At 53.2% G+C, this 13,898-nt stretch overlaps 1 protein-coding gene across 2 annotated transcripts; it reads right to left on the bottom strand.

Moving 5' to 3' along the window:
* Positions 1-3,622: 3,622 nt before the first annotated feature.
* On the bottom strand, positions 3,623-13,653 carry MAPK13 (mitogen-activated protein kinase 13). 2 transcript variants are annotated; one of them, XM_081247528.1, is made up of 12 exons: positions 13,472-13,653; positions 12,513-12,642; positions 11,178-11,236; positions 7,889-7,997; positions 7,669-7,698; positions 7,216-7,263; positions 6,976-7,090; positions 6,750-6,821; positions 6,081-6,160; positions 5,760-5,838; positions 5,506-5,682; positions 3,623-5,237 (listed from the first exon to the last, which is right to left on the bottom strand). In XM_081247528.1, the coding sequence occupies exons 1-12, from the start codon at positions 13,588-13,590 to the stop codon at positions 5,155-5,157; spliced, it is 1,101 nt and encodes a 366-aa protein (XP_081103654.1). In that variant the 5' UTR covers positions 13,591-13,653; the 3' UTR covers positions 3,623-5,154. The 2 variants fall into 2 exon arrangements, with proteins under 2 accessions (XP_081103654.1, XP_081103655.1); XM_081247529.1 differs by lacking the exon at positions 7,669-7,698.
* Positions 13,654-13,898: the final 245 nt, after the last annotated feature.

The following is a 13,898-nucleotide window of genomic DNA, read 5'->3' as shown; positions in this document are numbered from 1 at the left end:
GGAGAAACTGCCTAGCTAAGCCACACCACTTCTCAAATGCACTTCCCTTCCTCACTCCCTCACCTTTTCCCCTCCCAGAGTCCTACCAAAATATTCTCAAGGGTGAGACCTTTAAGAAAACAGAGAGAAACAAGTGTGCTTCTGGGAGTTTCTTCCCTTGGCCAGTTAACACAAACCTGTCTCAAAGCCCTGCTACTTTTGTGTCCGTGATGGTTGGGGGAACAGGGACAGTAATGCAGGGAGGGAAGAACACACATTGACCTCAATATGTGCTTGTGCCACCGTTGCAGTGGAAAGAACAGTGCAGTGGTAAATAGGAGACCTGGGCCCCAGTCTCTACTCTGGGCCCAAATGTCTTCATCAGTAAAATTGTTTAGAAGGAACGCTGTGGGGTGGGGATGGGAGGATTCCACCTAGTTGAAAACTAGAAATAGAGGCCTCAGCAAATTCCCTAGCGAAATGCCCCAGTCAGACCCATTCCTACCTGGACAGTAAGGTTGGGAAACACAGGGGAATGGTTGTAGGCATCCAGGTGCAGATCTGGGCATTTCCAGCCTGGCTCCATGATCATGCAAGGCTGGGGGTGGGGGCACAGACGGCGGTACAATAGGGGGGTTGGCTAAGACGTAGCAGAGGATTCCAAAAGTCACATTTTAGTATCTGGGACAAGCGTTTTTAACTGGGGTCCACAAACCATAGACTGTACACTGGAATTCAGAGGTCCATGAATTTGGATTGGAAAATATTACAACTTTTAAAGGCAACAAACTACAGTTGCATTAGCAGGGCCAGTAGAAAGCAGTACTTTTCATTTCCCTTTACAGTTGCTGCAGATATCTTGAAACATCGTTTAAACTCATTTCTACTTCAAGTTTGCAGTAGTTTGTTGGGCTCACCCCCTCAATCCTGTTATTTAATGTGTTAATAAAGAAACTCATGTACACCAAACATCACACCCTTAAATATTTTCACAACTGTATTTCAACATAACTAGCTTCCTTTGTGATCCTGTGTATTTTATTTTATGCATAGGAAAATATTTTGAGAAGGGATCCATGGCACAAAAAAGGTCAGGAGCCCCCAGACGGGGCGGGGTGGGGCCTTGTTGACACTCTGGCCCAGAGTGAGCATGGCTGCCCCGCTGAGCACAGGCTCGCACAGGAGGAACCAGGTCAGAATCCCAGCAGGCACTGCTCCGGCTCCAGGAAATCTTGGGGGAGGGGTGTGAGGCATGACAGCAACACCTTCTTTAGCTTGGTAGAGTAGCCTTGTGCCTCTGCTGCTCATTGTGAATAAGGGGAAAATCACCAGCCTCTTACCTTAAATCACAGGGGGTTTAGGGAGAATGAGGACAGAAAATGTGGGGAAAAGAGGAAGAGATTCCTCTCTCCCCAGCTGTGGTTATATCTCAGCTCAGGGACATGACTGTCCCACACCCTCCTAGAGAACAAAAGCTATTTCAATGTGCCAGGTGCAAGTTGAGCCAAGCCCTCTTTCAAGCAAGCCTCCACCCTTGCAGGCACTGGGACATCTGTGCACACCGCACTCTCCTTGCAAGGGCAGTTCCTCCATCTCTGCCTTTCCATGTGCTGCCCCTCACTGGGAGCAGTGCCACCCCCATTTCATGCCAGGCTAGCCCTTCCCCAAATGACACAAATTGCCAGGCCCCAGCGATAGGTCCAGGCTGCCTTGGGAGAGGAGCTGTGCCTTTGTGCAAAGACACCCTTCATTTCACAAAGGAGGGAATCAAGGGCATGATTGCTGTTACTGACCTCTCTCTAGTTCCTGAGTCTGGCTTCCTTATCTCTGTCAAGACCTTTTGAGCTGCCCCACTGGCAGGGCAAAGCTCAACCCTGTCCACCAAGGGCCAGGGGCAAAAGACCTGCAGGCCAACTGTGAGAGTAACTGAGCCCAGAACGCCAAGCTTAGCCCCTTTCCCCCACCCAGCCTGAGAATGGACTCATTTCCTGTCACTCTGGCCAGGTGCCCACAGGGTAAGGCAGAACCCACAAACCCCTTCACACTGCTCAGCACCTTCACCTCCCTCTGGAGAAACTTCCCAAGTTTGAGATAATTGTAGAGAAGGGGCTGAGGTGACACACACATGTTTAATTCTGGGTGGGGGATGGACTGGAGGACACTGAGGGATGATGGGGAGAGGCCTGGGAGTCTGAAAGCCTGAGATTTTCAGGGGAAAAACTCTAAGGTACAGGCCAAGGCACCCACTTCTGCTTCCTGCTGGGTTCTCTGCTGCCCTGGATACCATGCTGGTCTGATCTGGGCAGAGGAACGACCAACAGGCCCCTGGGACATCATTCATTCATAGATGTTTGTTTCAGTCAGGGGCTCACAGTGGGCAATGGGGAGGGGAAGCAGAACCATACACACTGTAAATGCTGTTCATAGAGGGCCAGGGGCAGAGGGAGGAAGCTGCCCATTCTTTGATGGAGGGTGATGGAGAATGACTTCCTGGAGGGAGGCCTGAGGCAAAGTCTTGAGGGAATAAGGAGGAGAAAGAGGGAGGGACTTCTCTGCAGAGGCTTTGAAAGAAGCCCAAGCTCCAGGCCTGCTTGGGGAAAAGCAGTATTGGGACCTGCATACTGGGCTGCACTAGGCAAAGAGGCTTCTGTGTGTGCTGGCCGTCAGGAGAAAGGGGGTCCTGCAGTTAAGCACACTTGGCAAGTTCTGGATTAAACAATGTTGAACAGTTCTCCTCATTGTAGGACTTGTCAGAACCTTTAACCTGTTAATGAGCCTCATGGTGTTGTATCCCAGGGCTGGTGTTGCTTGGCAGGCCGTGCTGGCATAAGGAAAACGGGAGGCAGTAGGAGTAGATGAGTTTAGAGAATGCAGGGGACTTTGAATACCAGGCCAAGAAGGCTAGACTTTCCTTGGGGCTACTGAGGAGTCTCAGAAGACAGTTCACTGAAGGATTTAGATTAAGGGGACCGGTGGCAGTTTAGTCACCAGCAAGGTCAGAGCCCCTCCCTCGATCCACTCCTCCCTCCTGGATAGGAGGGCCACTCCTTGGGAGAGAAAACAGGGTCCTTGGACACAGGCAGCAGTGAAGAAGCTCAGAGACAGGCTAGAAGGGTGGGGAGGCTGGCAACCCTTGATTCCAAGCTTGGGTTGACAGCCTTTGGCACAGTGTTCGAGGCCACTGTGGTTCAAATCCTGACTTTACCACTTTTTCCCTATGGGTATCTCTCTGGAGCCTCAAGCTTTTTCTTCTTCTTTTTTAAAATAGACTTTTTTTTTGGAGATATGCGGGCCTCTAACTGTTGTGGCCTTTCCTGTCGCGGAGCACAGGCTCCAGACGCTTAGGCTCAGCAGCCATAGCTCACGGGCCCAGCCGCTCCGCGGCGTGTGGGATCTTCCCGGACCGGGGCACGAACCCATATCCCCTGCATCGGCAGGCGGACTCTCAACCACTGCACCACCAGGGAAGCCCAATAGACATTATTTTTTAGCGCAGGTTTAGGTTTACAGAAAAATTGTTCCAAAAGTACAGAAGGTTCCATATACTCTCTCCCTCCCACCCCCATGGTTTCCCCTAATATTAAATATTAACATCTTACATTAATGTGGTACATTTATTACAATTGATGAACCAATACTGGCACATTATTATTAAAGAAAGTCCATAGTTTACTTGAGGGTTCACTCAATGTGTTGTACAGTTCCACTAGTTTTGACAAATGCATAATGTCATGTATCTACAATGACATCATTCAAAATAGTTTCACTGCCCTAAAAATGCCCTGACTGAGCCTCAGTTTTAACATCTCTAAAATGAGAGTGTGAAAGTCATCTAAAGCCCCTCAGTCTCCCATTGTAGGTTTCTAATTTAGGCCTTTTGACAAATTAAGTGGTACTGAAATCAACTAAATGTTTCTCTAAATGTGGTCAGATATTCATCAGAATCACTGGGCTTGGGGTGAGGTGAAGGAGTCCTCATTCAAACGTCTAGGGTCTCAACCCCAGACCTGCTAAATCAAAATCCCAGGGGCTGGGCCCAGGAATCTGCATATTAACCAGGCCCTGGTGCATAGGGAAGTTTGAGACCTGAACAGAGTTTTCAAAACTGAACAGAAGGATCCAATCCATTGTCAGGTCAAAGCTCAGGAGAGATGTACAATTCCCAAAAGGGGGAAGGAGTAGAACCGTTTTCCTGGAAAAAGCCCATTTCTGCCTTCTGCAGCTCCCAGTCAACAAGCCTGCTGTTTCATATCTTGATTGCTGATCACTCACCCAAAATAACCTGCATGCAATGTCTCACCAGCTGCAGCTCTCTCTGCAACTCCCTTAATTTAGCAGCCAAACACGTTTGGCTCCACAACAAAGGGGCTCTGGGATGGGGCCCCTCCCTCATGGCCATATGTAGTGGGTTGAAAAATGTGCCCCCAAAATTCATTTCCACCCAGAACCTCAGAATGTGACTTTATTTGAAAATGAGATATTTGCAGATGTAATTACTAAGGATTAAGATGAGATCACACTGGATTAGGGTGGGTCCTAAATCAGTGACTGATGTTCTTACAAGATCAGCCAAAGACAGAGATACACAGAGCAGAGAAGGCCATGTGAAGACAGAGGCAGAGACAGGGGTGATGCAGCTATAAGCCAAAGAACACCAAAGATTCCAGGAGCCATCAGAAGCTAAAAAGAGGCCAGGAAGGATTCTTCCCTAGAACCTTCAAAGGGAACATGGCCCTGCCAACACCTTGATTTCAGACTACCAGCCTCCAGAACTGTGAGAATAAATTTCTATCATTTTAAGCCACCCAGTTTGTGCTAATTTGTTACAGCAGCCCTAGCAAACTAATACACCATCACTGCCGTAGACTCCTGCCCCAGTTAGCCCCACTACAGCCATGAAGGTAAGGACCCCACACACAGGCGATTCTCCAGATGGGTGCTTTAAATATGGCCAGTTATGATCATAGCTATTTTCTCCCAACCAACACCTCTGAATTCTGCATCTACTAGGCCTGTTTCCTACACAAGGACAAGGGTCCTCTGTCCTCTGCTTGGAAGGCTATAATCCAAGACGGGTTAAAACTTCAATAAATAAATATTGGTCCCAGGGGCAGTGCCTGGCAGGTGGTACCATGTGGCCATTCCTGGGCTCAGCCGAGGGTCGGGCTAGATGGGTCACTGCAGCTTCATGCCACTCCGGCGCCGAGAGTCCTTCCGGGCGATGGGGCTGAAGTTCACAATCTCCTTGTAAATGTGATCTGAGAAAGACAGGGTGGTTCAAGGGGTAGGGGGTGCTGAGGGCAAGAGAGAGCCCCCCTCTCCCAACAGACATAGTGTGGAGCAGGAAGTCAGCTCAGCGCAGGGAGAAAGAAGTGCACACAGGGGAGAACACTCGCTCAGAAAGAAAGAGGTGATAGTGTCCAGGAGGGAGTTGGGACCGGCTGAGGGCAGCAGGAGAACAAGCAGACAGAGGAGAGGGATGCTGCAGGCAGAGAGAGGAAGCAGCCTGAGGCCCCGAGCCCTTACGCTTCCATTCATCCACTGTGAGCTCCTCCTGTTCTAAGAAATCATCAAATGGCTGCTGGGCCTCTGTTTCCTCCTCAGGGTCCCGGCAGGATTCAAAGAAGGGGTGGGTGAGGGCCTGAGAGGCAGTCAGGCGCTTGTGTACGTCCAGCTCCAGCATCTTCTCCAGCAGGTCTGCAGCTGCGGTCACAGAGTGTGAGCCTCACACGCCATGGAGAGCCCGCCCGCTGAGACAGACTGCAAGCCCCAAGACTCACCCGGGGGGCTGGCACGCGGGAAGAGCAGAGAGAAATCCTTCTTGGGGTTTTGTGGCAGGGACTGGATGTAGGATTTGGCCTGGAAGACAGAAAAGCACTGAATAATCCCCAGTTGTCAGCCCCTCAGGGCTTAGGCCATGGGGTATAGAGAAGGGACCCCAGAAAAGCCCCTGAGCAGGGCTGAAGGCTCAGGTCGGAATCCAAAGTGAGATGAAGGCAAGAGCCCTTGCCAGGGCAGAGGGGAGGCACAGCCTGCAGCCCACCTGGCCCTGGTCAGCCAAGCGCACAGCCCTGGCCAGCCTGGGCCCATCTGCCACTCACCGCTTTGTCATTCAACTTCTGCACAAACTCAGCGTCCGGCACCCCCGTCACTTTCAGGATCTGCGTCAGCTGGTCCAGGTCTTGGCAGCAGGTTAAGGCTCGGCCTCACTCCCTGTGGGTGGGTCTGAAGCTGCCCTTCCAGCTGCCCCTCCATCAGGCCCACCCAGCACTGTGGACCATCCAGGTTCCAGACACTCACCTCCTCCTGCTTTTAGGAGGGGAGGTTCATCCTTCAGGACTCAGGTCTCTGGAAGGCTTCCTACCTGCCAGGCTGGGTAAAGGGTCCCTCCCCACAAATGCTCCTGCATGTGCCACCTTCCTGGCCTCATCCCGCTCAGTCACCTCCATCCATGTATTTGTGTACTCCCCCCGCCCCCACACCCTCGCACTCTGAGTTTGGCAGGGAGACCCACGTCTTCTCCTTAATCCCTGTGCAGCACACACAGGCGCCCAGTTCAGGTGTGTGGTGCCAAAACGTCAAGTATTTTCTGCATGGTGTTGGAATGACAGGTGACTAGTTTTCATCACTTTGCTTCTCTGTACTTTAAAGTTGTTCCACAGGGAGCATGTATCACTTTCACATTAAGAAAAAGAGAGAGATTTAAATAATAAAGTGTCCGTTGAAGGAATGAATCCCTGGATTCATTTGGCTTTTCCAGCAAAGGATACAATCTTTCCCCTTGAACAGAGTTTTCCCCGTCAGCATCTCTGCCATGATACAGCCCACAGACCAGATGTCCACTGCAGAGGGAAGGGGAGGAAGTGTCACCTGGACCAGCTGACCAAGACCCGGCAGTCATCAAGAGTCGACCCAGAGTCACCAAGACAGCCTTGAGGAAGCTGTCAGAGAAGAACCCCAGCCCTATCCCCCTCCCCCGGGCAGCGGACCACTGACCAGTCTGGTTGTAGCGCATCCAGCTGAGGATCACCTCAGGGGCCCGGTACCAGCGGGTCACCACATAGCCAGTCATCTCTGCATCTGCATGCCGTGCCAACCCAAAATCCAAAATCTATGGCTCGGGGCACATAGGAAAAAGGAGCTCGCTTAAGAGAGGCTCCCCGAGCAGCTTCTGGGGGCTCCTATGGGAGAGGAGCCCACCCCAACCCCAGGCTGACCCTGCCTGGGCCCACTCACCTTCAGCTCACAATCCTCATTCACAGCAAGGTTGCCTGGTTTCAGGTCCTAGATGAGAGAAGAGATGGAGCACTGGGCAGAGGCAGAGATGGGGGAGCTGTCCCCACTCGGCTGCCAGCCAGCGTGCGACCTTGGCCAGGCCCCTGCCCCTCTCTCTGGGTTCTGGTCTCCTGTGCAGAATGAGGGTTGGACTAGGTGTCCTCTAGGGCCCATCCAGCTCTAAAATGCCTCTTGGAGCCTGAAACACCCAGCTCAGGGCTTGCTTTGTTGGCAAAATTTTCCCAGAAAGTTCCCCAGAACACAGCAATTCTTCTGAGCAGGTCTTCCTGGGCCAAACCTAGATCTGAAAAATCCACTCTCCCTGCTTCCTCCACCTCCTGGAACCCCCTAACCCTAACCCTAGGCCCCAGGGGTGGGCGGGGCCTCTGAGGATGTAGCAGAGAAAGCACTCACCCTGTGGATGACCCCAGCTGAGTGGATGTACTGTGTTGGGGAGAGAAGAAGAAGGGTGAATCCGGTGCCCGGCTTTTGCACCAGGTGTTTCAGGCTGGCTCAGAGATCTCCTCTGCCTTGTCATGGTGTGCTCTCCCAGCCTTCAAGGTCTAGCCTCCCCCAGACCCCAGGTCTCAACACCAAGCCCCCCTCCCCTGCCATCTTGCAGGCTCCCACCCACCTTAAGACCTTTGAGCATCTGATACACCAGGTACTGGATCTTGTCCTCACCGAACTCCATTCCCATGATCTTCTGCAGGTCCGTCTGCATGAAGGGCATCACCAGGTAGCTGCAAGTCAAGAGGACTTCTTGAACAGTCCCCAGCCCCACCCAGCTCCAGGTCCGAGCTCAGAGGAGGGCAAGGGGCTGGGCAGAACAGAGGACCAGCCCTACCACAGCCAGCCAGCCAGACCCCCATGCAGTGGGCCTCCTGACTCCTGGCTCCCAGCCTGGACCTGGTGGCTGCCCTGTTGGCAGAGCTCAGGGTACGTATTTCAGCTGGAGCTGTGCTCAGGGAAACCAAATGGAGCAGTGCTCCCTCTCTTCAAAGGTGCCCTCTGCTTGCCTTCCACACCCCACAGAAAGCCACTGCAGTGAGTCAGAAACATTTGCCAGTGTTTCCTTCTGCTTCTGTACAAATATTTCCTCCCCCAGAGGGTCATGCCCCCGCCAACATGGCTCCTCAAACATACAAAAATGTCCTCCTTCCAAGAAGGAAACAATAAAACAGTTTCCAGGAGGGCGAAGAAGGAAGAAGGAGGTAGCTGAGCCAACACACCCTCTTAATGGGATTGCAAAACATGTTGAAGTCAGCAAAATGTAACTGTGACTCAAGGCAGTAATAGCAAAGTCCAGAACAAAAAAAGGATAAAGATTTAGGAAGGAATTAAAAAAAAAAAAAAAAAAAAAAGGATGTGGAGGCCATCTCCCTGAGCCTGTGACTTTTGAAGTCTCCCCCCACCTGACTGCACCCCCGCTTCCCTCCTCCACACCCCCCCTGGCACGGGGACCCTGCTCCATGCACAGACCCTTCCCCACCTTTGTGTTTCACCTCTGTGTGGACCCTGATTCTTTCTTTGCAGCTGACAAACTTGCTGAAGTCTCACTGTGATACAACCACCTTCCCTTGCTTAACCTTGTTTCTTCAAGTAACCACCCCTTCTCTCTCTTTCCCTCCCGATCAAACTTCTAGAACGAGCGGTCCTCACCTCTTGATCCCACTGCCTTAACGTCCAGTCCCCTGATAACTTGGCATCTGTTCCCACCCCACCAGCCCAACACAACACCCATGGCTCCCTTTCTTTATATTCAAAGTTTTGCAAAGCCTGACACTCCCTCAAAATTCTCTGCTGCTTCTACCTCTAGTCAGGCTCTGTCTGTTCATCCTCTTATACCTTTTCTTTAGTGTTGATACCTTTTTTTTTTTTTTTTTTTTGGCTGCTCTGGGTCTTAGTCTCGGCACACAGGATGTTCGTTACGGCGCGCGGGATCTTAGTTCCGGCATGCGGGCTTAGTTGCAGCATGCAGGCTCTTAGTTGTGGCATGCATGCAGGATCTAGTTTCCCGACCAGAGATCGAACCCAGGCCCCCTGCATTGGAAGTGCAGAGTCTTAGCCACTGGACCACCAGGGAAGTCCCTTTAGTGTTGACACCTTAATGAACAGTATCGAATCATGTTCTACACTAGCCTGTCCCTGGGCTTTGGCTATCATCCACTGGTGATTATTCTGGCTCAAATCCACATCCCTAGCCCAGACCTTCCTAAACTCCAGGTTTATTTGCAACTGCTGATTAAACACTGGAATGTTCATAGCCTCTTCAAAAATGAAGTGTCCAAAATGGAGCTCATTATCTTTCTCCCAAGATCTGTTTTTCCTCCACCTTGTATTCCGAGCAGGAACCTGGCATCCCCTGACCTATGCCACCTCTCCCAGCCACTGCATCCCAAGGGGTACAACATTCTGACAGTCCTGCCTCTCGATGGGTGTCAAGTCTGCTCTCAGGACCCCATCACCTCTACTTTATTTGGATCAAGGTCGGGGTCTTGAACACTACCCTCCAGGTTTCCTACCTCCCAGAGCTGCTCCCTGCTCCTTTCTTGCTGCCGCAAATCTGATCTGACCACATCACAGCATCTCCCTGCTCAAAACCTCCATAGGCGTGAGGATGCCTGTAGGATCAATTCTGGACTCAGCCTGACCAAACCAGCCTCTGGCCTCCACTAGCCACACTGCACTTGTCAATACTGCCCAAACGGCCCAGCCTCTTTCAGGCATCATGGCCTTTGCCCATGCAGTTCCTTCTACCTGGGCTGCCTTCAGCCCCTTCTACCTCAGGCAAATGTCAACTTATCCTTCAGGACTGAGTTCAAAGTTTTCTCCTCTGTGAAGCCCGCTGAGGCAGCTTGCAATTTCTGGCTCTCTATCCAGACCTAGAGTACTGACCACCACTGTCAGTATTCACTACTGTCAGCCCCCGAGGTCCACTTTAAATTCCCAATGCTTGGGCTTTCCTGGTGGCTCAGTGGTTAAGAATCCGCCTGCCAATGCAGGGGACATGGGTTCGAGCCCTGGTCCGAGAAGATCCCACATGCCGCAGAGCAACTAAGCCCTTGCGCAACTACTGAGCCTGCTCTCTAGAGCCCACGAGCCACAACTACTGAGCCCATGTGCCACAACTGTTGAAGCCCGTGCACCTAGAGCCCGTGCTCCACAACAAGAGAAGCTACCACAATGAGAAGCCCGCACAGCGCAATGAAGAGTAGCTGCTGCTTGTGGCAACAAAGACCCAATGCAGCCAAAAATAAATAAATGAATTTATTTTAAAAAAAATCCCCAATGCTAAGCCCAGCAGCTGGCATTATAGGGGGAAAAAACCCATTCAAAATCACTGCACTAAACTGAAAACGAAAGCATCCTAACAGAGACCTGCAGCTGCATTTGAAATAGGACTGGAAAAAAAAATCCACCTTCCCAGAGCTTCCTATATTTTAGACCAGGTACTGCGCTAGCAAAGCCATGCATTTAGCAAGTAAATTTTCTCATTTTGTGTGACTCTGACAAACATCCCATCAGCCAGAGGTAGCCAAGGCTTCCTGATCCTCGCTTCATGCTAGGAAGAGCCCCAAGGTCCAGATCCACACCTGCGCCCCCAGGAACTGGTGAGGTAGGTTGATGCAAACCCTGTGGGGACTGGCAACAATGTCTCTGTGGTGGTAAAGCTGGGTAAAGCAATGCACATGAGCAGACAGCTCTGTGTCAGGCAAGGTCCATATAAAGCCCCTCCCACCTCTTCCTGCCGGCCTTTCTCTCCACCCTTGGCTGAAAGAATCCACAGCCCAGAGGCACAGGGACTCCTGGGGCAGGAAGCCCCCCTACCCAGAAGAGAGAATCTGGACCCTCCCCTTACTTGCTCCCCAGTGTCAACTAAGGCCTGCAAATGTCCTGGAACCCAGCGCAGCCCGACTCACAAATCATGAAAGTTGCGCAGGGAAGAGGCTGAGGTGAAGGCATCCAGGAGTCCGATGACCTGGGGAGAAGGTTGCCAGTGAGGACTGGGCAGCCGCTGCAGCCCTCTGCTCCCCTCCTCTGGGGCCCCAGGCCTGCACAGGACCACCTGCCCTTTCCTAAAACACCATCTCCAGCAGGAGGCAGGTTCCCAGCCTTCTGGGAAGCAGTAAAAGGGGCAGAGGTGGAAGAGGAATTCCTCTAATTGGGAGGGAGTTTGCAGTGCACAGTGGAGAGTCAGGCTGGGGAGAGGGGGAGGTGGACACTCCTGTGCTCACTGACCCCAAGTCTGGTGTTCAGGACAAGCAGCACAAACCCACTCTCAACTCAAGCAGGGAACCACAAGTGGTGAAAGGAATCAAGGAGGGAACAGAGAAGGGGTCTTACAGCCAGCAGGCTCCCTGCCCTTGACCTAGGATCTCTCGCCACATCCAACCTTACCTGCCAGAGGGCTGGTTCAGAGCTGGGGGCAAGATTACCCCGGCTAGAGGCCATGGGGAGGGGTTTGCTGAAGAGGAATGGGGCTTAAAATGTGAACAATATTTTGAAATCATTATGTTAAATGCTTACCTTCCAATCTAGGTATCCTACAGAAAAGCCTGGGCTCCAGGCCCAGCACTGGGTCATTAGTCTTCCTGGCTGTTTCAATCAGACAGGGTAGTCTAGAGGTCAGGCACTGGGGCCTGGAGCCAGGTTGGCTAGGGTCAAATTCTAGCTCTGCCACCGACAAACCATTTAACCTGTGAGTCTTTCTGTGCCTCAGTTTCCCCATCTGTATATGGGGGTAATAGTACTTATGTGATATTGTGAGGATTAAACAAGTTAGTTTATGCAAAGTTCTTAGAACTGTGCCTGGCACATAATAAGTGCTCGTAAGTATCTATTATTCTTGTTGTTATTATGTGGAAACAACACTAACCAGGATTCTGGGCACCACCTCTTAGATCTAGAACAATTACGAAGTTCCTTTGTGCCTATTTCCTCATAACAGTGAGACAGTAAGTTCGCGCCTCACCGAGTTTGTTCTGCTCCACGGCCAAAAATTCCCTTTGCACCCTTCCTGGGAAGTAGGCAGGGTGGGTCCTGGCACCTGATTTTAATAATTAGGTGAGGAACAAGGATCAAAGGAGCAGGGGGGAGATTCCCCTTCTGCTGGCCCTGTTATGAGTTCCCTGCACCCCCGTGGGCCATCACCCGTGTGCGACACACACACACACACGGAGGGGCCTGGTCAGGACCATCTGTGGGGCTGCCCACCACTCCCTGCCTCCCAGAAGCAGCCCCCAGGCCCAGCCTACGTTCTCATGCTGCATGTGCTTCAGCAGCAGCAGCTCGCGATAGGCCCGCTTGGCAAAGATCTCAGACTGGAAGGGCCGGCTCAGTTTCTTGATGGCCACCTTCTCCCCTGACTGCTTGTCGATGGCTGAGCTGTAGGGTCAAAGGCAGGTCAGCAGGCAGTGGCTCCCCATCACAACCCTGGGACTCCAGATCCTGGGTGGTAACTCCCAGGCCATCTAGGAAGCCATGGCCATCCTCACCCCAATCCCTCTTGGCCAGCAGTCTAAGCTGGGAGGAACTGATGATGCCCACCACCTGGAATGTGAGTGAGCAGCTGACAGCACAGTGGAGCTGGGAGAAGGGGGAGACAGCAGGCAGAATCTGAGAGAGGTGCGCTGCCCCTGGGTCAGACACAAGTTAATGCCAACAGGATCCTGAGCAACTTGGCAAGTCACTTCTTGTTTGGGCCTCAGTGTACCCATTTGTAACAATGGGGATTTGCCCGGATGAACTCTGGGGTCCTCTGTAACGTTCAAGTCCTGGAGAAACAGATCCAGTCCTAATTCAACCCACAGAAACTCCCACCAAGCCGGTAAGAAAAGAGAGATGGCGCCTGGAGTGGCCCTAGGCCAGCCTCCAGAGCCTGAGGCCCCTGCTGCTGCTCCACTTCACTGCCCAGCTTGCCGCCTTCTCCCAGCTCCAGGCCTCTGCCTCGGAAAGGCACCCGCGAAGTTCTTCCAAGCCCGCAGGGCTCTGGGCCTTGGGGTCCTCCATCAAGGTGGTGGGCGCACAGCCTCGAGCGCCAGCAGGAGAGGCGACACCGGAGGCGGGTCCGGGAAGGGGGCATTGGCTGGGCCCCGGCTCTTCCGGAGGCTCCACCCGCGTCCCGGTGCCTGGGCGCCCACCATAGGTCCACCCCGATGCCCCAGGCACCGCCCCCCCGTGCCCCCACGCCGGCGCACAGGCCCGGGGGTCTCACCACACGGCGCCGTAGGCCCCGCTGCCTACGTGCATCAGGGACACGTAGGTCTTGGGCAGCTCCCAGGCGGTCTTGTTGACGTCCTGCTTGTAGAAGCCCTTTTTCCAGGTGAGGTTCATCCCGGGCACTCAATCTCAGCGGCCCCAGCGCGATGGCTACGTTCGCGGCCCGCGAGGCTCCCAGCACCCGCCCCCGCCCGCAGTCCCCGCGGCGCCCGCCCCGCGCCGCCCGCTCCTCCCCACCCCGTGCGAGGGCGGGGGCCCCGGCCGGCCCCGCGTCCCACCTGCCGGCTCGCCCAGGTGCGCCCCGCAGCCACGCCCAGGCCTGCCAGACGGCAAGCTGGGGAGCCCGATTTCCGCCAGCCCCGGAGTTTGGCGCCCGGACCACAGACCAGCTAGAAGAGGCAGGTGAGCCGCCCTGCAGGGAA

The sequence above is a fragment of the Mesoplodon bidens genome (assembly GCF_964165515.1).
Source record: "Mesoplodon bidens genome assembly, chromosome: 10".
NCBI lineage: Eukaryota > Metazoa > Chordata > Mammalia > Artiodactyla > Ziphiidae > Mesoplodon > Mesoplodon bidens.
This window is presented reverse-complemented; position numbering and strand designations above follow the sequence as displayed.

Excerpts from the sequence above, each read along its gene's own strand:
- MAPK13 (XM_081247528.1), bottom strand. The coding sequence starts at position 13,590 with ATGAACCTCACCTGGAAAAAGGGCTTCTACAAGCAGGACGTCAACAAG. Across the intron at positions 7,998-11,177 it reads CTGCGCAACTTTCATGATTT|CTACCTGGTGATGCCCTTCA; the intron begins GTGAGTCGGGCT and ends CTTGACTTGCAG. Across the intron at positions 6,822-6,975 it reads GATGCGCTACAACCAGACTG|TGGACATCTGGTCTGTGGGC; the intron begins GTCAGTGGTCCG and ends TTCCCTCTGCAG.